The sequence below is a fragment of the Papilio xuthus genome, unplaced genomic scaffold, assembly GCF_000836235.2.
Source record: "Papilio xuthus unplaced genomic scaffold, Pxut_1.1 DF828142.1, whole genome shotgun sequence".
NCBI lineage: Eukaryota > Metazoa > Arthropoda > Insecta > Lepidoptera > Papilionidae > Papilio > Papilio xuthus.
Window position 1 is genome coordinate 5700290 of NW_013530507.1, and position 23368 is coordinate 5723657.

The 23368-nt window shown below is 35.3% G+C and overlaps 2 protein-coding genes across 12 annotated transcripts in view; one reads left to right on the plus strand and one right to left on the minus strand.

Annotated features, from left to right (window-relative positions):
• Trpm (transient receptor potential cation channel, subfamily M) overlaps positions 1 to 23368 on the minus strand; it is a 125411-nt gene that overhangs the window by 62898 nt on the left and 39145 nt on the right. The gene's annotated exons all lie outside the window — the stretch shown is intronic.
• LOC106114028 (venom carboxylesterase-6-like) lies at positions 20360 to 22916 on the plus strand. Its single transcript, XM_013307100.1, has 3 exons — positions 20360 to 20590; positions 21048 to 22294; positions 22531 to 22916. Exons 1-3 carry the CDS (start codon positions 20414 to 20416, stop codon positions 22796 to 22798), a joined length of 1692 nt encoding a protein of 563 aa, XP_013162554.1. The 5' UTR covers positions 20360 to 20413; the 3' UTR covers positions 22799 to 22916.

Below are 23368 nucleotides of genomic sequence, written 5' to 3' on the forward strand. Positions count from 1 at the left end.
TCCGATGACGGAACTCGGCGGCAGGAATCGTTCCAAACAATTCTTCATAGCACTCCCCGTGGTATATGCGGTAGAAAATGCAGAGGGAACTAACGTCCCTCCGCAGTGCCAGTGTGTCGAGCCGATCAGTAAGAGCTCGGTCGTTGACCATTCGAATCGCTCTCCGTTGTATGCGGTCAAATGGAAGAAGCTGGTACTGGGGTGCTCCCGCCCAGAGATGCGAGCAGTATTCCATGTGGGGCCGAACTTGCGCCTTATACAGCTGGAGGCGGTGGCCCGGTTGGAAATACTGCTTCGCTCTGCTGAGCACACCCAGTTTTTTGGAGGCCAGCTTGGCCTTGTCTTCCAAATGACCGCGAAACTGAACGTCATTCGATATGTCAACGCCGAGAATACTGATACTGGCTGAGGCAACCAGGGGAGTGCCCTCGAAACGAAGATCCACGACAAAGGGTTGTTTTTTAGCGGTAATGGCGCATACTTGTGTCTTTTTGGGAGTGAAGTTTGGGAGTGAAATCTATAAACTTTGGTCGTAAATTCATCTAAGAACTAACTACCGCAGATCTGAACATTCTATATAAATTCCAGTTTGATACCTTCACGCGTTTTTGAGAAAATGAGTCTTGACAGACAGACGGACGGACAACAAAGTGATCATATAAGGGTTCCGTTTTTTTCCTATGCGGTACGGAACCGGAACAGCGTCGATGGCTCAGTGGTTTCAGCAAGAGCGTCGGTGGCTCAGTGGTTTCAACACTTGACTTGTAATCTGCAGGTCCTGGGTTCGAATCCCGCCATGTACCAATGTGTTTTTCGATTTTCGATTTACATATGTACATTGATCCGACGTTCTTACGGTGAAGGAAAACATCGTGATGCAACCTGTACATATCCGAGAAGAAATTAAAAGATATGTGTGAAGTCAACCAACCCGCACTTGGCCAGCGTGGTTGACTATGGCCTAATCACCCTTAACTTAGGGTAGGCTCCGAGCCCCTCGGTGGGGACGTATAGGGAGCTGATGATGTTGACGGAACCTTAAAAACAAAAAAAAAATAAGAAAAAAAGGAAGCCAACTTCATAAAAAAACATTCTTAAATAAAATGCACTAAAAAGTAACAAAATAATGTCATGAACAACCTTGGAAGGTTAGAAATTTCTCTTCCTACTTGAAATATGTCTATGGGCAACGGTCACTTCGCTATTTCAGCGATTTCAGGTGGCCGTTCGCTCGTTTGCCATGTTATGAAATAAAAAAAAAAACATTAATAATAAACGCTGTTTTGCTATTTTTAGTTACTTTTTCCATCATTCAAAATAAAAGTCTTTGTTTAATTCCATGAATTCTATCTGATCTATAAATATTATTTACTTAACATTGTAATATTATTCAGTGTACAGTTAGGTTGTAATTATCGTCCATTAAAAGGCCATAGCAATTTACACGATAAAATAACTTTGACCTTTTTACGTATACCGCAGTGTTATCACGATTGCCTACTAAATATAAATAAACTGACACCACTGTTACTTTCTCACACGGTCAATAAGGGAACGTATCCATACTACGTGACCCGTTTATGGGGGGGGGGCGGATTCTTTAAAATACTACGGTCAGTCACAGGAGGGGGGGGGCGTGGCTCAGGTTTTTGTCGCGTAGTCGTTAGTTATTCTTTTTCATAATACATAATTCACTAGTAATTTAATTATGCATCCTGTCTTACGCAATAAAGAGTATGAGCCAAACTATTTTTTTTTAATTTTTGCCTGTCAATTTTTTTTAAATCATAATTATGAATTACTACGTAGAAACTAAAGGGTGGGAGGGTGTCTTGGTATATAATACGAGTGGTCACCGAGGGGAGGGAGGGGTCGTTAAAACTAAACAAATAAGTCAAGTAGTATGGGTATGTTCCCTAAGTAGGTTTCTGACACCTAAAATCCCCGTTTAAAACATATTATCTTTATTTTGTTAAAGATATTGGTTGTCGATATGTTTTATACAGAGATTTCGGTCTCAAAAACCAACGGTGTCCGTGTTTAGTTACCTTGGGTTTCTGACACGAAACTATCCGTATGAAAGATTTTATTCATCTCTTTCACCTTTGACAAAATAGAGATAACATGTTTTAAACAGAGATTTTGGTTTCAGAAACCCACAGTTAGTCTGTTAAATAAATGGACCCCCTCTGGACTTTACAATGTAGGAATTGTACTAATTCATGTTTTGATTTGAAGAAAATGAAATAAACTTGGCAACATTTTTCCTTTTCTATACATCCCTATTCTACCAAATTCTTCTCCCCTTCCCCTCATTAATATAAATAAACGGGAAGGGACTAGAACGCGACTTTAGCGTTCAGTACACACAATCAACAGACAAAACGCGGGATTTTTTTTTCTAAATCTCCGGTAAATTATCAATAAAAGGAGGACAAGGTGATGGACAGACGGACAACAAAGTGATCGTATAAGGGTTCCCTTCGAGGTACGGAATCCTTTAAAGAAAATGATAGGCAATATAAAGGGATAAAGAGATTAGGTTTTTGACTATGTGATTTGTCGCTTAATTCAGAATTTCTTTTAGCTCTTCTAAACTTTAAGTTCATTACCACAGTCGGTTTACACAAAACGCCGTTCGTCGTCTAACCCCTAAAAATAAATTACAATCAGTAACGGTTGGCGGAATGTTAATATTTAATTATCTGGAATTAACCGTTTTAATTATAGACTAAGCTACATTTTTTTATTTACAACAAACAATAAAACACGCTTTCTAGAATTTATATAGAAAATTGCAATGGCTGTATTTACGTTCCATCATCATCATCATCATAATCGGTCTAAATTTCTCCACTGCTGGACGTAGGTTTCCCCCATCGATTGCCACAATGCCAGGTCCTGTGCGGCCTGCATCCAGTACACTCCCGCTACCTTGACCAGGTCATCGGTCCAGCGTGCGGGACGCCTACCTACGCTGCGGCGACCCGTCCGGACTCAAGGACTTTTCGCCCCATCGGCCGTCCGTTCTGCGGGCAATGTGGCCGGCCTATCTCCACTTAAGGTTTGCAAAGAACGAATAAGTTTCGGAAATTACTTCTTATAAAAGAAGATAAATGAGTAGACAGATGCAAAAGCATATTTCCACGTCCTAATCCCATCCCTGTCAAGTTCTCATACCTTCCTATTTAATCAGAAAAGGAGAATTAAGCCACAGTACAACTAAACATTAGATTGGGTTATATTAGAACGTTCTTTTATTTTTAAATGAGTTGTCGACTCAGTCCGCGCAAAATTGATATTAACTTAATTCGTAGCCTATGTGTTCTTCCATGCTATGTTCTACATCTATGCCAAATCTCAGTAATATCCATCCATCTAAACATTCGCATTTATAATATTAGTAGTAAAAAAATCTACTTATAAACTTCCTTTTTGTTGTGCAAATGAAAATATAATTTAAATGTATAACAGAGATTTCATTCTCTTGTACTCCTGATTTAGGAGTAGAATAACAGTATTGTCCAGCAATACAAATGCACCGACCGTAGCGCTATCTCCCGGCACGAGGGAAAACTAAATATTTTTTACGGAATATTATTTTTAACGTATGAATAGAAGATAACGTAAAAAAAAAATAAAACCAGTACATTCCGTAAAAGTGGATCAAATATTCTTTTATATTACTATTGAAAAAAGTTTATTTGTTTAGAAAATATTGGTATAAAAGCCAAGAATTGTTTTTAAACCGAAATTACATAAACTTTTCAAAATGTATTTAGAAATATACAGTCAATTTTGCAAAATTCATGAAATAAAAAAAAGATTTTTATATTTATTTTTTTGGTTCAACATGTTTTATGAATAGCAATAATTTATATATATAAAAGAAATTCATGTTAGTTACACTATTTATAACTCAAGAACGGCTTTACCGATATGGCTGAAAATTGGTGAGGAGGTAGCTTAGAGCCAGGAGACGGATATAGGATACTATTTATTCATTTTTTTCGAATTTATGCCTTGAAGAGCTGCTTTTTATTTAACTTACTAATATTATAAAGTCCGAATGTTTAGATAGATGTGATGTGGATGGATGGATGGGTGTTTGCAGATATCTCCTGAACTGCTGAACGGATCTCGATTAAATTTAGCATACGTATAGAACATAGTCTGAAAGAACACATAGTCTACACTAATTAAGTTTTTTTTTATATATCCAAACGGAGTCGCGGGCGACAGCTAGTTATTAATATTTTTTAACTATTTTACAGTTTAGACAAGAGATGAATAGATTTTGTCATTAAATTAATTTGATTTTATAAACTGCTGTAGTGGAAACGCACCTTAAACAATGAGATTGCCAGGTTCGCTCGTGATTGATTTCCATGAAATTAATTTCGCAACATTTGCACTGAATCAATTTGTTTCATAGTAATTAATAATTTTCAAGTTTTGAATAAATTTCTTGATATTTATTTATAATTATTAATAACAGCGGATTTTATATGTATTTATTTACAATATTTTTTGTCTTAAAATCTTATTAAAAAGGTATTTATGTAACAGCCAACTACATATACAAAACTAGCTATAACCTGCGACTACGTCCGCGCGGAATTAAAAAAACTCAACTAGCCTATGTGTTCGTCCAGACTATGTTACACATATATACTAAATATTAGTGAGATCCATGGAACGAGATTCAAAACGACATCCATTCATCTGAACTTTCGTATTTATAACATTAGAAGATAGTGAGATTAGTAAGGTTAGATTACCTTTGTTTCACTGTTTGTTACATCTTATATATATGAAAGAAATTCGTGTTAATTACACTATTTATAACTCAAGAACGGCATTACCGATATGGCTGAAAATTGGTGAGGAGGTAGCTTTGAGGCAGGAGACGGACATAGGATACTATAATATTTATTCTTTTTTTTTCGAATTTATACCTTGAAGAAGTGCTTTTTATTTAACTTATCTATATATTAAGTTTTTTTTTATATCCACGCGGAAGGAGTCGCGGGCGACAGTTATTATTTTTATATTCTATATCCTAGCGTTGCCGTAAACATTATACAGAGTGTTGCAAAAATAAAAAAAGCATGAAGGCAGCGCTGCTGCAATTGTTATTAAGTTTGCATAATTTACAACATCTGCAATGCTACCCCACATTACTGTGTATACATTTAAACATACGCCTTTTTAAACAATTTCACGTGTGCATAATACGAGATATAACATTTCATGAAATATTAAAAAGTTAATTAAAGTAAATTATATTTAATTACGAATTACTAATAAAATGATGAAATATGAATAATATTTTTCGATCTTACCGATAGAAAAATTTAAGTTTATGTTTAAGTTGATTATCGATAAAACACGAATAAAATGACATTTTCTAAAAATGATTCCCAGCTAGATCGATTTATCGCCCCCGAAACCCTCTATATACAAAATTTTATGCAAATCGTTGGAGCCGATTATGCATATTATCCATAAATGCGAATGAATGGATGGATGTTTGTTAGAAGTCAGGAATCGCCAAACGGAATTTCATGATATATAGCACAGATATAGAACATAGTTTAGAAGAACACATGGGCTACTTATCTTTTAAATTCTTCGTAGAAGAGAAAGAAATTTCATTTTTATAGTACAAGAAGGAATCACTAAAATAGCTACTGTTTATCTGCATTAGGTCGGAGGTTTTAATGGCCACAGGAATTACCAATTAGAAAAGTTAATAACATTTATGGAGTGAGCGACGGGCCGCGTCCGCGAAATAATACCAGTACCACTCATCCTGATGAAGGGCCCCCGATGGGCTCGAAACTAGTCGGTGCCGCCACCGGACGAATATACGTGAGTGTTTAGTCGTGTTTATATATCAGTTTAGTATAATGTCTCGAAAGTTTGAATAATTTAACATTTATGGAACCTTTAAACAAACTATCAATAAAAGGAATGAAACTCTACTACAGATATTTCTAAGCTACGTTACAAAGATCGAATAAACTGATTGTTGTGGTCGAGAGCGGAATTGTTGAGATGTTTGTGATCTCTTACTGCAGTTGTTTGTTACAATACTGTACTCAGATTTCTTTAGAAAAGGATCTACAAAGAAAATACAAGCTTAATAAGACATTCTTTGAAAGCGCAGTTTTCATTGTGTTTAAGATTCTCGATGTTCTAATATATTTTTTTACTACAAATAACATAGATTAATTAGTTTTATTTGAACTAGAAACTGCACATAATATTGTAAATTATTTGAGTCAAGATTTAAACTTAAGTAATATCAGAGGAAAGATCTTTTTACGAAATTGCTACTAAATTATTAATTTCACTTTAAAAGTTCAATCAGAATATTTATAAATTATTTCATGTAAAATATTATTGTAGAGTCATATCTAAAATGTTATTTTTATTGTGTAAATATTTGTATGTATATTAATCTTACGGTGAAGGAAAACATCGTGATGCAACCTGCACATATCTGAGAAGAAATTCAAAGATATGTGTAAAGTCAACCAACCCGCACTTGGCCAGCGTTGACTATGGTCTAGTCAGCCCTAGCTTGTAGGCTCCGAGTCCCTCGGTGGGGACGTATAGTGAGCTGATTATGATGATGATATACATATAAATAGAATGAAAATTAGAATGAGGCTTGGTAAGACACTCTTAGGCACTCCTCGATCCTACCCTAATTTAGGGTAGAATCAAGGATTGCCTAAAAGCGCAGCGCCCCATTAGGGTTGTACAGAAAGGCCCGGTCTCAGGCCGGTCAGTGGGATGTCAAAACTTTCCCCACTGGAAGAGTAGGCTCGATGTGAAGATGTATATAAGCTGACGAAAAATAGGTTTATATCCAATATTTAAATACGTATCACATAATAAAATATCGACCTGTAACAACCGCTATCAACCGCTAAATAATCATAGTATTATTTACATATTTTATTTACAGAACGTCCATACGTTTGTGACACCTGACACATCACACGATTTACCTTTAAAATATTACAGCAAATATTCAAAAGCTGTAACACGACAAAGGTCGGATAAAAGTAGAAGTATTGCTTTTGACGTAAGGACCTCGTATTTGGTGATATTTAGAGTATATTAAATTTCCAAAAAGGTTTTAATGTTTTTAATTAAAAATAATTAAATAGATTCTTCCAGTAAAGTATGGAATGACTGTGTGAAAGAGGATATGCGTAAGAAGGGGGTAGACTCGGATATGACGGCTGATAGAGATGTATGGAGGAGTAGTACATACTGTGCCGACCCTCGATAGGGATAGACATTCCATCCCAGTCATTACACTTTTCTCATTAAGTAAGTGTATTTGTTGTAAGAATCTTTACATATTAATAAAGTTGGAATGTCTGTATGTAATATTGAGAAAAAAAGAAAAACTAAATTTTTCATATTTACCTTTGTCTGCTTCTATGTTTGTCCACACCTGACCTAATTAGAAGGTGTGGACAAACATAGAGTCAGACATAGACCTCCTCTTTCACATCCTACCCTTTTTCTTATAAGGATAGGACCCATCCTCACTTCCACTTCCCAAAGTGGAAGTGTTCTTTCCGGATGAGAGGATACATGGAAGTGTTTTCTTTCTGTGCATCCTCTCCTCCGTCGATTAAAAGGTAAGCAACGCATATGCAATTACGTATGTCTATAGGCAACGGTAACTTCGCTATTTCAGCGATTTCAGGTGGCTGCTCGCTCGTTTGCCACCTTATGATATAAAAAAACACAGCCGCGTTTGTTCCTGGTAACACCCGGAACGATTGAACCGATTTTGACGGGACTTTGTCGGGAAAGTAGACGCACGAGTTCATACCGGGCATATTATAGGCTACATTGTTTTCCGCGCTGACGAAGTCGCGGGCGATCGCTAGTGTGATAATATATATGGACCACATAGCTTTATTAGATCAAAATTTAACATCTAGAGCTTGAGCTAAAACTTTTAACATGTATACAGCAACAAGGTAATGTATTCGCGTGCTGGGATGCAGTTTGTTGCTGAATTAGGATTAATGCTCTTCCCGCATTGCGCCTTTTTAGTATTTTAACAAGAAAATTAATCAGATTAGCTTTACAGAATACTGAAATGTTTTTTTTTCTCTTGTAAATTTCACTCAAGGGATTTATAATATACACTAAAAAGTGTAGTTACATACTGGATTTCCTTAGTGACAATCGAACACAATAACATCAAATTTAATGATAATTTTAACCTATTTTACATTTTGAAATAACCTATTATCAGGTATCGGAGATTTTTTTAGATTAAGGGTTGTCAGCCACATTTTATTTACGAGGTGATAGCCAATAAATTTGGGTGACGGCTTGTTATCGAGACGGGAGCAGTTAATTACGTTTGCTTTGAACGATGGACGGCCGGCCCTCTGGTTATGGGAGTTTCACACAAGGACAGAACAGCGATATACCAGTAGGACAAAATAATGCTACTATTTCATACTGTTTCATTCAAACTAACAACGCTAAGGCCCTTCGTATGGTATTCGCTAGTCGTCTTTACAGGCTTAGCGACTACATTACACTTTTATAGATTTGCTCCACTATCCCAAATATTGCACCGAGTTTTCTCACGACGACTGTCTTTAGTTTACGTGTCTCTGTGTATTAACTAAGACAACAGTATAATAAACTGTTTCGAAAGTGTGCGTTGAAACCATAGCAATACTGTAATGTTTGCTGCTCTACCTCATTGTTCTTCGTGTAAAATTAGCATTACTTTGGGTCTGAACGATGGACGGACGGCCCACTGGTTATTGCGTACGCTATAGCCTCGATATTTGGAATACTGAGTGAACCGTCACGTTATATTAATATGTATGCCCAAAGCATCCTCAATACCGGTTAAAAAATATTCAGAATAATCTCCATCTCACTCTTACTAATATTATAAATGCGAAAGTTTAGATGGATGGATGTTTGTTTGAAGATATCTCCGGTACGGCTGAACGGATCTTGATGAAATTTCTTATAGATGTCGAACATAGTCTGGAGGAACACATAGGTTACTACTAATTAATTTTTTTTATTCCTCGCAGACAGAGTCATGGGTAGACATCTAGTCTTTCATATATAGACTGTGTCAAAGTAAATTAAGCTTAAATTCGTAAAATAATTACGTTCAGACACTTTTTTCGCGATAATATGAATTTAATCCTCATACAATTTAAAAAGTTTAGAGAGTTGCGGGCGACAGCTAGTTATTTATATAATATAATGACAAAGAGCTAAATAAATAGTGCAGTTTGCATAATATCATCCTCCTTGATGAACGTTGCGTTGCTAATTAACGCCTTGTTAGCTCTTTTACTTTACAATCTACGTTTTCTTTTGTGCGGAGGAGCAGTGAATTGCTGTAGTCTTTGAACATTTCAAAGCTTAACGTTAAATAAAGGTACTCGTTCATTAAAAGCGAGTTCAATAGACTTTTTAATTAAATTATTGGCAGATAATCTTATTTCTTACTAATATTATAAATGCGAATGTTTAGATGGATGGATGTTTGTTTGAAGGTATCTCCAGAACGGTCAACGGATCTCGATGAAATTTGGCATACATATAGAACATAGTCTGGAAGAACACATATGCTTCTAGTTATGTTTTTATAATTCCGGATGGAGTCGCGGGCGACCGCTAGTAAAAATTAATTTTCGAGTATTTCTTTTAATTTTTGAAGCTCTAAAGTTATTTATGGTTCAGGACAATAGTCGAACCTTCGTCCACTTGGATAAGCATATCCATAATAATGCTATTGGATTGAAGCAATTTCATTTTTTTTCATCCTTTTTTCATTCCTTTTATTTTTAAAAACCACTAAAAGTATTATCATCAGCTAACTATACGTCCCCACTAAGGGGCTCGGAGCCTACCCTAAGTTAAGGGTTACTATAAGTATAAATAACGTATATCCTGAATTCCTGTATCCAATATTAAACCCAATTCAGCTTAACCCTTAATTCGACAAAAAAAATTGTAGCAAAAAAACGTTTTTTTTTTAGAAAAGTCATACTTACGTAATTTTCTCTAAACTAGTTTAGTAAATTTTTTTTATTAATTAGTTGTTCGTCACACTGGACACCATCGAATTAAGGGTTAACATGTAGGTAAAATAAAAAATTCCAGCCAAATCGTTGACTTTATCCTCTGACGTCATACATAAAAATATAAAAATAAATGTAAAATTCTTTACAGTTATACATTAAAAGGAGCGTGTTTAAGTTAAATTATAACACAAGCTTTTATCGTAATTATTTTAATTACTAAATAACACGAAACCGTGAGTTTACGTTTTAAAATTTCACTTGACTTTCATGTCACTAGCGATACATTAATTATTATATTTTTAATATAATTCTTGGACTTTCAACTGAGTTTGTTGCCATTAAAAATTCAAGCCAAAGGAAATGAAGATACGTTCATGTTCATAAGAACAAAAGTCCCTAAAAAAAGGCGTTACCGGCCTTTACAGAAAACACGCTTTTATAAATCCTATGTCTTTGAGATGGTTTTTCTTTTATGAATTTGAAAAAAGTCTATGGTAAAAATTCAAAACAATATTCTTGATGGATGGAATGTTAAGTACAGAAACATTCTGCCAAAGACGTGGCATACTGGCCAGTGAACCTTTGCCTTTTTAATTATATGAAACGACTAGCTGTCGCCCGTGACTCCGTCTGCGCTGCATTAAAAAAAGTTCATTAGTAGCCTGTGTGTTCATTCATACTATTTTCTACATCTTTGCGAAATTTCCGCGAGATCGATACCGTCAGCCGTTCTGAAGATACCTACAAACAAACATTCACATATTCATCCATCTAAACATTCGCATTTATAATATTAGTAAGATAGATGCAAAAGATAGAGGAGAATAGCGCGGGAAATGACAACAACGAGATGTTGTCAAGAATAATACTAACATTAATCCGAATGTTTAGCTGGATGGATGGAGGGATGGATTTTAGTTTAAAAGTATCTCCAGAACGGCTGAAAGGATCTCGATGAAATTTAACATACATATAGAACATAGTCTGGAAGAATACATAGGCTACCAATTATGCTGTTTTATAATTCCGTGCGGACGGAGTCGCGAGCGATTGCTAGTATGTATATAGTTTTAAATAATTATAAGAACGATTAAATGCGCTTGCGCTGTCGTGCTGCTATTTTTATATTATTTCAAATATGTTTTTGATTGTAACATAAGATACTAGGTTAGTTTTTTAATCTGTAGATAGTTTTGAAGTAAGGCCGTTAGTGGTTTACTACGATCATAGGCACGTGTCATATTTATGAGTGTATGCAGTATAGCTCGAATTGATTTCCCTTGAGCCTGGATTATGGAGAGCTTGCATACAATATTACGTTTCATTATTTGTACTATTCGGTACAATAAGGAAACTGATTATGACTGAGTAAATCATTTAAACTATCTAGATATTAATACTTTAAATGTAAAAAAATACAATGCGTTTAAAATTACAATGTGCATAAAGGGGAGTCATATTTTTGACAGATTTTTTTTTATATCATAAGGTGGTAAACCAGCGAGCGGCCACATGAAATCGCTGAAATAGCGAAGTGACCGTTGCCCATAGACATACGCAATTGCATATGCGATGCCTACCTTGAATCGACGGAGGAAAGGATGTACAGAGAGAAAATATTTTCCCTTTCCATGCATTCTCTCATCCGGAAAGTCCACTTCCATTTCCCATCCTTTCCTTATAAGAAAAAGGGTGGGAAGAGAAAGAGGACTATATTAGGCCTTCGGGACGCACACTCATCAGAGGAAACGTAGAATTGCTTCCACTTCACGCCTGTCTTCTGTGTGGTCGTGGTATTACACCGGCCGAGCCGGGCCAATTCGTGCGAAGATGTTAAAGCGGGCTGTACCACTGTCAAAGATGGAAGGTCATTGACATTCACATTTCAATTCGATTGCTAAGAGACACATTAAAATATGTACAGTTTAACTGACTTCAGCCAGTAATGTTAAATGATGCTTAAAATATCTTTATTCTAGAATATTTCTTGTGTTCAGATTCAGTCACCGGTCAGTTATTTCTTAACCAAATGAAATGCCGTCAATCCGATTTCTAAAAAAGTTTAGTAAAATAAATTGGAATCGGTATAGTGACTACGTGAAAAATAGAACCTCACAGCTTTAAATGGATTGAAAGCTTAGCTTTAAACCTAGCATTTGGTTTATAAAACTTTTTAAAAGCTTTTAAAAATGACTGAAAATTTCAGATGTTTAAAAATATATTGTAAGTTTAAGTAAATAGTTTTATCTTACTATAATATTATTATAAATGTGAATGTTTAGATGGATGGATGGACGGATGTTTACTTAAAGTTTTCTCCAGAACGGCTGAACGGATCTCGATGAAATTTGCCATACATATAGAACATAGTCTGGAAGAACACATAGGCACACGAAGTCGAGAGCGACAGCTTGTAGTGTTTATAAATAAAATGTTTAAAAAGTATAAACACCACACCGCCACAAGGCTTTTCGCCTTTAACAACTAATAGATGTGTTATTTTTTCGCAAATTGAAACAATTTTATTTTTAATTTGTGTCGGAGTGTAAATTTTTCGTGAGGGGTCGCAGGGGTGGCAGCCTCGCTGCGGACAACTAAATAATTTAAAGAGGCCGGCAACATGTTGAATAAATGAAATTCAAACACGCGCTGCTTTTTTATTTTAAAATAACTTATTATAATATCGGCATATTATGGGAAGGTGTATGAAACAAGGAGAAATTTAAATATTTATGGGGTACATCGATAGGATTTAGAAAGAAATGGATGGTTTGCCTGAAAGGTGTCAAGGTTGAGTAAGGACTGAGGACAGTCCTCAGTCCTTCCTCAATGACGGGAGATAGATATTTTTTAAATATTAGCAGATTTTTGTTAATTTACTAATATTTCCTGTACCATTCCAACTGGTTTACGATAATAGTTGAATGGCGGGATTCGAACCCCAGACCACGCGATCAGAAATCCGTTCTACCAACCATTAGACTATTGCTTCAAAGGTTTGTTGGATGAAATTGTTGCGCAGATCCTACATATACAAATGATTTATCAAATAATTAGAAATGTCGATACCTTTTTTTTGTTTAATTTATATTATAACAAAGTTAATTACTCTAATATGAGAGTTAGATATCTGAGAAAGGTATTTATTAGTCCAATAAATATTTAGTTTGCCGCAAACCGCGTGAAATAAACTAATTAACCTACTTACTAAGAAACTTGTAAGCACGCTAGTTACTTAGTTCATAAAGTTTAAAATTACATGATTCATGACGTCTTGGTAATATGTTAATAATATTTTTTACACAAATAATAAATTCAGGTAAATTGTGTAATGTTTTTTAAAAAAGCTGTCGACCGCGACTCCATTCGCGCGGAATTAAAAACTTAATTAGTAGTCTGTGTGTTCTGTCAGACTATGTTCTACATCTATGCCAATTTAGCGAGATCCATTCAGCTGTTCTGGAGATACCTTCAAAAAAACATCCATCCATCCCTCCATCCAAACATTCGCATTTATAATATTAGTAACATTAGTATTATTCAATAAATAATCCCAATAACTCCTAAATTTCTAAACAATTTAATTAGCAAACGTGAAATTGAAGATTTAACACAGAATCCCGAATATCCATTAGGAAGTTTAATTGTGCATTCAAATCTGGCACCAGGGTGCGCGGGGGAGCATGAAGCGTTATGCGATTGCCTGGAACTAAGCCATTCATGGTCATTTCACTGGAAATAATAAAACGGCTTAAATAACTTACAAAGTTTCAAGTATAATAATGTCATGTAATTCTGTAAATTTTAAACAGATACGGCAATGACCTTCTTACTTTTCAGTATCTTACTAATATTATAAATGTAAAAGGTAGACAATGCCTCTGCAATTGTAGATATCTGTGGTAAACGGTCGCTTCGCTTTTTCAGCGATTTCAGATGACCGATCACTCGTTCGCCAACATAGGATATAAAAAAGCAAACGTTTAGATGGATGTTTTTTGAAGGTATCTCCAGAACGGCTGCATGGATCTCGCTGAAAATTGGCATAGATATAGAACATAGTCTGGCGGAACACATAGGCTTTTAAATAAGTTAGTTTTTAATTCCGTACGGACGAAGTCGCGGGCGACAACTAGTTAAAAACCAATTTATAAAATTAACCAATATTAATTTATTTATCGACAAAAAATGTACAAGACAAAATTCACTACGCCTTAGTTTTTTAAGGCAAGCCGCATTTGATCCAACTTTATATTTACTTTCGAATAAGACTTTACACTGAAAAGACTTCGTAAGAAAGTTTACTGCTTCTTAGCGACTTAAATAATTCCTAGAAGATGAGGAATTTCTATTGCCTTTGAATAATTTTCAAAAGTATTGTATAAAAGCAGATTAAAAAGTTCTATTTACTTTTAAAAATATTTTACTCATAAAAACATGATAAGTCCATATGTCCTTTGCCTTATCTGTGAAGCTAGGAGTTAATTAAAAGAAAAAAGTTTCACTGACTTCCTATGCCACTATGAGAAAAATTTAATATAGTTGCAAGCAGACACTACGGAAACGCAAAAAAACAATTATCTTCATTTGTTCGGGGCGAGTTGGGTAAAAATGACAAAAAATTTTATACGTCCATTAATATAATTAACAAGACAAACACGTTCTGTCGACGACTGTACTCAGACGTATACGTAAATATTAAATGTAACAAATAAATAGTGTTTTATTGAGAACTGTTCGAAACCTTGTAATTTAGTATGGGCTTGATTATAGGACCGATTTTTGTTTCTATTTTAAACTTTATCCTTATATCTTAAGGTCCAATTTGCAGTTTAAGAGTTAGATAGCGTCCATTACGTATTTTGTAGGGGCTAAATAATTTAAAGAAGTCTAGCGTAATATACAAAAATAAAACTTGGAGACATGTCAGTGGCACGTGACCGCGTAAAGCAGTGCGCTGACATTAGTATTCCGACAAGTGACCGGATCGCAGCTGAATCTAGGCTGCTAGGGCTGTCACTTCTACAGATTGGACATGAATTTTTCGAAACTGCATACATATTTGTACTATGCTTGACATCAATGTCTTTCTCTTAGAGTAGATTATGTGTAAGATTTTTCCATCGCCAAGACATCGACAAGACATTAACTAGTGATGTAGAGACACGAAGTAAGCTTTGACTTCGACGGTAAGTCTACACTTTTATTCCGTCCCATCTAGAAGTCCTGAAGTTTTTTTATTTTTTTCCACCTCGTTTATTTTCGTTTGATAAGGCTTTCTTTTCCGCTAGTGTTCGGGTCTACGTTGCTACGAAAGTTGGCAACCCTATTTAATATTTACAGAATATACAGATCGTTGAAATATTAACAAGATACACAAACAGATGGGTACGAACGTGAACTCGTGGACAAATGATCTACTATAGAATCCAGCCATCGCCTTATTTACGATGAATTATACAAATGCTTTAAAAAAATCTTCAAAAAGATTGTCGAGTCAATCTTTTACTTTAACAGTAGAATTATAAATGTGTTTTAATTTAATTTAAGATATTTTTTTATATCAAAAGATGGCAAACGAGCGGGCGGCCACCTGAAATCGCTGAAATAGCGAAGTAACCGTTGCCCATAGACATACGCAATTGCATATGCGTTGCCTTCCTTTAATCGACGGAGAAGAGGATGCATAGAAAGAAAATATCTTCCCTTTCCATGCATCCTCTCATCCGGAAAGTCCACCTCCCATCCTTTTATTATAAAGAAAAGAATGGGAAGGGAAAGAGGACTAAATTAGGCCTACGGGACGACACTCATCAGACGATACGCGGAATTGCTTCCACTTTACGCCTGTCTTCTGTATGGTCGTGGTATTTCACCGGGCGAGCCGGGCCGATTCGTGCGAAGATGTTAAAGCGGGCTTTACCACTGAAATACCATATAGAAGATAAAATGAATTTACAATACAATTTGTTACCTTTAAGTCCACGTCAAAGCAATTTCAAATAGAATTTACAGATAAATTCAATTTTCATGCTTGTATCGCAAGTTTTACGTGCAATTTTCAATATACGATTCGTGTTTAGTTTGTGAAAAAGGTGATTTCTTAATCTTTCTTCTTACATCTTACTATAATATTATCAAAGCGGAAGTTTAGGTAGATGGATGGACGGATGGATGTTTGAAGGCATCTCCGAAATGAGTCAACGGATTTTGATGACACGTTCCGGAGATGCCTGGACGAATTTGGCATACATGTACAACATAGTTCAGAAGAATACATAGCCTATTTTTTTACGTTTTTTTTTTAATTCCGTGCGGACGGAGTCGCGGATAACGGCTAGTAATGTAATAAAGTAAAAATGTTATTTTTTAATTTTAACTTCGTCTAGGAAACGAATGTTTCTTAAATAAAAAACCCTTTATTAGTAGAAATCCTTTCTCGTTTCAGTTTTAAATGAAAATTATTTCCAACTTGTTAAACGTTGAGATAAATTCTGTTTAAGGCTAAGTGAGATTAGGAAAGGCCCTATTTACTTAGAATATGAATGAAATTGCATTTTATTTCATTTAACATAAGATTCATTGTTGAGCGCTGCGTTGTAATATTTATAAAGGAAGCTTATTAAGGTTTTACTTAGCCAGTCCATATCAAGATGTTTAGTAGAATTCGCTATATAATTGTACATTTTATAAAAAATTGAATTCAAAATATCCTTAAACATGTTTATTAAAGCTACGAAAAACGAAATAATAAGCATATTTTTTTTTATATTTAAGGAGATTTCTATAACAAACCCTATTTTATCTGTAAGAGAAAATATTGAAACATAATACTTTTATTATATAATAAATGATAGCGAGAAGGAAATACTGACTCACCGAATTCGAACCGAATTCGCCAAAACAGCGAAGTGACCGTTTTACAACCGTTAAATCCTACTAATATTATAAGTGCGAATGTTTAGATGGATGGATGGATGTTAGAAGATATCTCCAGAACGGCTCAACGGATCTAGATGAAATTTGGCATAATACATCTGTGCTGAACATAGTCTAGAACACATGCTACTCATTAAGATTTCTTTATTTCTGTGCAAACGGAGTCGCGGTGCACAACTACTAGCTTAATAAAAGATAGCCAATCTTAAAATCCTTGTTCATCACTTGACCGTACATTTCTATCTTGCCCTGCAAATTTATTAATATCTTGTTAGAGTTACAGTATCCATCTTACGCTCCACCGTGAAATATTTCCGACCTGTTACACTTCCAGATGACACGAATTTAGGGCGATTATGAAATTACCCTAGCTATACAATTTACAACTCTATTCTATCGCTTTAAGATTCAATTTCATTGTAACTATAAACGTTGCCTTTCAAAATCCCGTTTAAGCTCAATTTGTAAACTTTATACTTTAACCACTAGATGATAAGAACCATTTTCTATTGTACGGGCATAACTGAAGAGCAGCATGATATAAATTAGTTTCCTTTTGTCTTCAGTATTTACGTAAGAATACGTCGTCCACTTTCGCTTATAAAATACGTCCGGATGACATTTGCAAATGTAAATTAAAATTTTGGGATGGTTATTCTTCTTTTGCTTTTTACAAGAATCCGTGAAACAATGTAGTCCAAATTATGCTTGGTGAAAAAAGTTCTAAAGCCCCTATTATTTCTCTAAAGACATTTTGCTGATACATATAATGTTGCATGACTATTTACAGCAGGCGCTTTGCTATTTCAATGTCAACTGAGCATAATATTTTGCATAAGGTAAATGTTCTAACTACCTAAATAAGACAGAATTGCTCTTCTGATCCTTCATTTACTTAATTTGTCTTGTTCCGTAAAAGTTAAGTACATTTATTTGACAGAATTTTAGCAAAAATTCTTCTCGTTGTATTTTTAAAGTTATTTTGAGTAAACGATATTGTCTTAAATTTATAAGCAACGTGAATAAGCTGGGAAAGCTACTTTCCTTGTGTTATGAAGCAGATTAATTATACAAGAGCGTAATCTCGCTCCTACATTTGCTGTATATTACAGCAATAAAACTTCCTACTTTATATTACAGTTAAATTATTTGTAACTAGTACTGTATCGTCATCCCTATCACTATCTTTGATAAAACAGAGATAACAATATCTTTTAAACGGGCATTTTGGTGTCTAAAATCAACACATAGGCAACTTAATAGTTTTTTATTAATTTCGGGCTGACGGAGTCGTGGGCGACAACTAGTTTATAGACGATTAGACAAAGTGTTGTTGCCAACATTACGGATAGCCTTTGATAAAACATAATCTGGTGTCTATCGTGTACTTCTGATTATGACTGATATATCCTTACTACGTATAGAGGATTTGCAGATATTTATCATTGTTAGAATCCATTTAAGCTTATCTAAATATAAACTTATACTTAGAAATTTGATAATATAAAGATAAATAACATTTCAATACTTACGTTTTAATTTATTATAATCTGTCCGTCCAGAATTAAAACATAATTAATAGTATATATGTTCTTCCAGACTATGTTGTACATATATGGCAAATTTCAGCGAAATCTATAATGCCGTTCTGGAGATATCTTCTAACAAACATCCATACAAGAATCTAAACCTTCGCATTTATAATATTAGTAAGTCAATAACAATCTAAAATTCAAATTGTAATTTGCGTTATTATATCATCATCATCAGCTCATTATGCGTCTCCGCTGAGGGGTTCGGCGCCAACCCTATGTTAGGGGTGACTAAGGCCATAGTCAACCACGCTGGCCCAATCCTTGTTGGTTGACTTCACATATATATTTAAATCTCTTCTCAGATACGTATAACATGTAGTATATTGAAACAAGTATTTACTTACTTTGATATATTTAACCAAACCGCAAACACATACTGGCTTACTACAAGCATGTCGTGGTAAAATACGACTCATAGTAAGTAATAACACTTCAAACACACAAAAAAATATAAAAACCACATGAATACACCAGAAACCAAAATATAAATATTACAGGACAGGATTTAAAATAAAATTGTGCTACAGTTTCGAGTCTTGTGCATCACTGACGCGCAAATCTGAGGCGTGAATCTCAAGTCAGACTTGGATATATTTATCTCTAGGTATGTCTGTACTCCTTTTAAAACAACTAGTGTAAAATGAGCTTTCCTCTTTACCCATTACATGTTCGAAGTGGTCACGACGAGGTAGAAGCAAACAAAGTTCAAGATATATTGGTACTCAATAAAACTGAAACTAAGGAACATTTGTAGCAGGAATCAGGGTTATTGTAATCGTTTTATTGGAAGCGAACCAAATCTCGTAAGTTCTGGTAAGCCCCTACTACGGTGTTTATATCACACTAGCTGTCGCCCGCGACTCCGTCCGCGCGTGGTTAAAACTAGATGTTGGCCGATTCTCAGACCTACTCAATATGCTCACAAAATTCATGAGAATCGGTCGAGCCGTTTCGGAGGAGTATGGGTACGAAAATTGTGACACGAGAATTTTATATATAAGATTTATATCGAAGTCATTGTATCACAATCGTATGTGATTAATATTAAAGTAGACCTAAAATATTCATCACCTATCGTGATGAAAAGCAAATTAAAAATAATCTCAGATGTTACACCAAGCTTCATTAATTAAAAATTTTACACCCCTAACTCCCTTTATCGAAACGCGGTTCTTTGACAAATATGTGTCAAAAGAACTCCGCAAAATACATTTCTTCTTGATAATGATGAAGCAACAATATATTTGTCGCCTTGGTTATTCAGGGGTTAAACACTTGAGTTTTTCTACTTCCAATTTACACATGTTCATTTATCCGACGTTCTTACCGTTCTACGGAAAACATCGCGATGTGAAGTCAATCAACCCGCACTGGCCCAGCGTGGTTACTACGGCCTAATCACCCCTAACTAAGGGTAGGCTCCGAGCCCCTTGGTGGCGACGTATAGTGAGCTGATGATGACGATGATATATTTTTGAACCCACAAGCTGTAAACCATCGATTGATTTTAGGAAGAGGTCCGCAATAGTAGCAATGGTTTCCTATGCACATCTATGACTTTAAAACTCAAAATACTACCAGAAATAGCAAAATTCATGGTTTTGTTAGATTAATATCTTTTACCTATTATTAATAAAGGGATCGAGATAAACAAATGAATCGATCATTCAGTGCTACGTTTCTGTTGATAAAAGTTATTAACTTTAGGGGTACTCTACTGAGTTATTACATCGGCGTCTGTCGCACGCGAAGGACGCCTCTTTCACATAAATGTTTTTACTTACGTTAATATGCGCGTTTGCGCTTACTAAAGCTCAAGCACAATATGATCCTATCGTGAATACAGCACAGGGACGGATACAAGGCTCATTGGCAGCTGATGGCAACTACTACGTCTTTTATGGATTAAATTACGCCGGATCAGTATCTGGAGAGAACAGATTCAAGGTAAGTTTAAACTACAATATATTTAAAAGCGGTCCATTTCCCTTTTTGTCTCAAAAGTCAAAGCAAGCCACTATGTAAATGGGGTAAAGATAAGTTAAATCGTCAAAATGTGATCTCTCTTCCGCTGTACCGTCATATCCGGACTGATAATCGTATATCGAAGATTATTATAATTGGTTGTATGTTATATGTTAAAAAAGATACTGAAATTATCAGGTTTATGATTAGAATTTAAGTAATAAAATAGCGAACATCTATTGACAAGAAGTCAAGTAATCCTATCAAGAAAGCCTATTTGGAGAAAGATAGTCTATCATTTTGTCTATCTATCCTAAAAACATTCCAGAAAACTGAGAACAGAAACAGAAAGTACAGTTCGGATATTACAAATGACATGTACCTCTTTAAAATAACAAAAATGTTATCAGCTTTTGAATAATTAAGTCGTTGTTTTCAGGCGCCGCCTCCTTCGCCTTCGTACCCCGGTATTTTCCACGCAATCAACAGCGGTGTGATATGCGCCCATCCCACATCACGAGGCATCGTCGGTGTTGAAGACTGTCTGACCCTCAGTATCCACACTGCCAACCTGACCGCCTCTCAGCCGGTACTGGTGTGGCTGCAAGGTGAAGAGTACACAACTACTGACACTACGCTACGTTCTTTCAAGAATTTTGCCGATAGAAATGTTGTTGTGGTCAAAGTAAATTACCGCCTGTCTATCTTTGGATTCTTATGTCTTGGAGTACCAGAAGCACCGGGCAATGCCGGTCTCAAAGACGTTGTTCAAGCATTGAAATGGATAAAAGATAACATTGCCGGATTCGGTGGAAATCCCAATAATGTCATACTCTTTGGTCACGGATCAGGCGCAGCGATGGTTGACATCCTTACTCTGTCGCCTTCCGCTGAACATCTTTTCCATAAGGCCATAACTCAAAGTGGGTCTGCATTGTCCCCCGGGGCTATAGCGTATAAACCGATCGAATACGCTGAAGAGTTCGGCGCTAGACTTGGGAACTTAAGAAAATCAAGACAAGAATTAGCAAGACTGCTTACAACAACAGATATAAGTTTATTAGCCACCGTTCTCACACAATTTGAATTCTTCAACAACACAGCTTTGTTCGCTCCCTGTATTGAGAATAATGTTGACAGTAACAACACCATTATTGCCGAAGCTCCGATTAATATTATTCGTTCTGGTAAATACAATCATGTGCCTTATTTGTCTGGATACACGAACAAAGAAGGAACAATAAGAGCTGAAGAAGCAGCTTACAAGCGATGGTTGAACTGGATGCAGACAAATTTCGATAACTTTATCCAAGTAGATTTAGATATTTCAAGGAATTCAAATAAAACTGCTATTGTTCGATCGATACGGGAATTCTATTTCGGACAAAGAATGATTGATATGGCCACTATCGAAAATTATTTAGATTACCATGGAGATACAATGATCCTAGTGTCAACTATTAGAGGAGTAAGAGAGAGAGCAATAACTTCTAAAGCTGCAGTATACCTTTACGAATTTGCTTACACAGGAGCGTTAAATTCTGATTGGCCCTTGCCGCAGATACCACTGACTGGTGTGAGGCATGGAGGACTTTTGAAGTACCTGTACAATTTCAATTTAACTCGAGCTGATGAATTTATGATGGAAACAATTATGGATCGTTATTTAGCATTTATTAACAATGGGTAAGTTGAAACTTTCTTTTTCTTTAAAACAAAACTAATATGAAGCACCACATTTTTCTGTACTAGCTGTTCCCGGCATACTTTGCAGGCAATGGGAGTAAAAATTTTAAAATCAGAAAAATCTATGTCAAACATTTAAGTCTCAGTATTTTGGGCTTTCTGTTTATATATAAGTCAGTCAATGGGCTTTTCAGTTAGCGCAGTGGTTAGGTCTAATCAATATTTTTCTGTTCCAGGACACCCGCTATTCCGAACACCGCGTTATGGGAACCTATATCAAACTTCAGATTGCCATATTTAATGCTAAAAGGTGGTGAATTTGCACCAAATATGTCTACGTCTAATGTATACCAGGGTTTCAATCCCCATGAAAGGACTATGACATTCTGGAACGAAAACTACGCGAGATTGTACGTTGCTCCATCTCCAGTATCGTCAGCGGCGAAACTCATGAGTTTATTCCTTCTTATGGGTCTATCTCAACTATTGTTAAATGTATTTTAAACGGATATTTAGTGTACAGTTGAGGACATTTATTTCCTACCCGTCTGTCATTTTAAATGTTAAATTTTTATTAAAGCTGGAGTATAGTATGCTGTACTATACCCGATCCAATGTGGAATGGGAATTTAATTCTTTGACTGTATTTACCTTTAATACTTTACAATGTCTTTTTACTTTGCGACTAGTCGTGTCATATTATTGATGTGAGAAGTCGCAGGCAGATTATAACAAAGTAGTAATTACTCATATATAACTAGAGGGGAAAGGTTTGGTCTTGTTTCAAACATATGACGTTATGAGAGAGTTGGTATGTAAGTAACGGCGGAATTCCAAATTTCTAAGTTTAACAGCTTTAAATCGATTGCATCTGCGCCTGCTCACGCGTTTCTAGTTAGACATCAACACATCTTATTTACGTAAATATTATTTTTGGGATTTGAAGATTCTTATTAAGAGTAAATATAATTTGAAAAAAAATAAAACGTTTCACTTATTTTTACCTACCTATTTCTTGTTTTGTAAGAGCTGTCACCATATAACAGTGTAGGTATATGATAATTAATCCTTAGT

What these genes read in the sequence shown, in the direction of transcription:
- LOC106114028 (XM_013307100.1), top strand. Translation starts at nt 20,414, where the DNA reads ATGTTTTTACTTACGTTAATATGCGCGTTTGCGCTTACTAAAGCTCAA. An exon ending in CTGGAGAGAACAGATTCAAG is followed by an intron (nt 20,591 to 21,047) that starts GTAAGTTTAAAC and finishes CGTTGTTTTCAG; the next exon opens with GCGCCGCCTCCTTCGCCTTC. An exon ending in TTAGCATTTATTAACAATGG is followed by an intron (nt 22,295 to 22,530) that starts GTAAGTTGAAAC and finishes TTTCTGTTCCAG; the next exon opens with GACACCCGCTATTCCGAACA.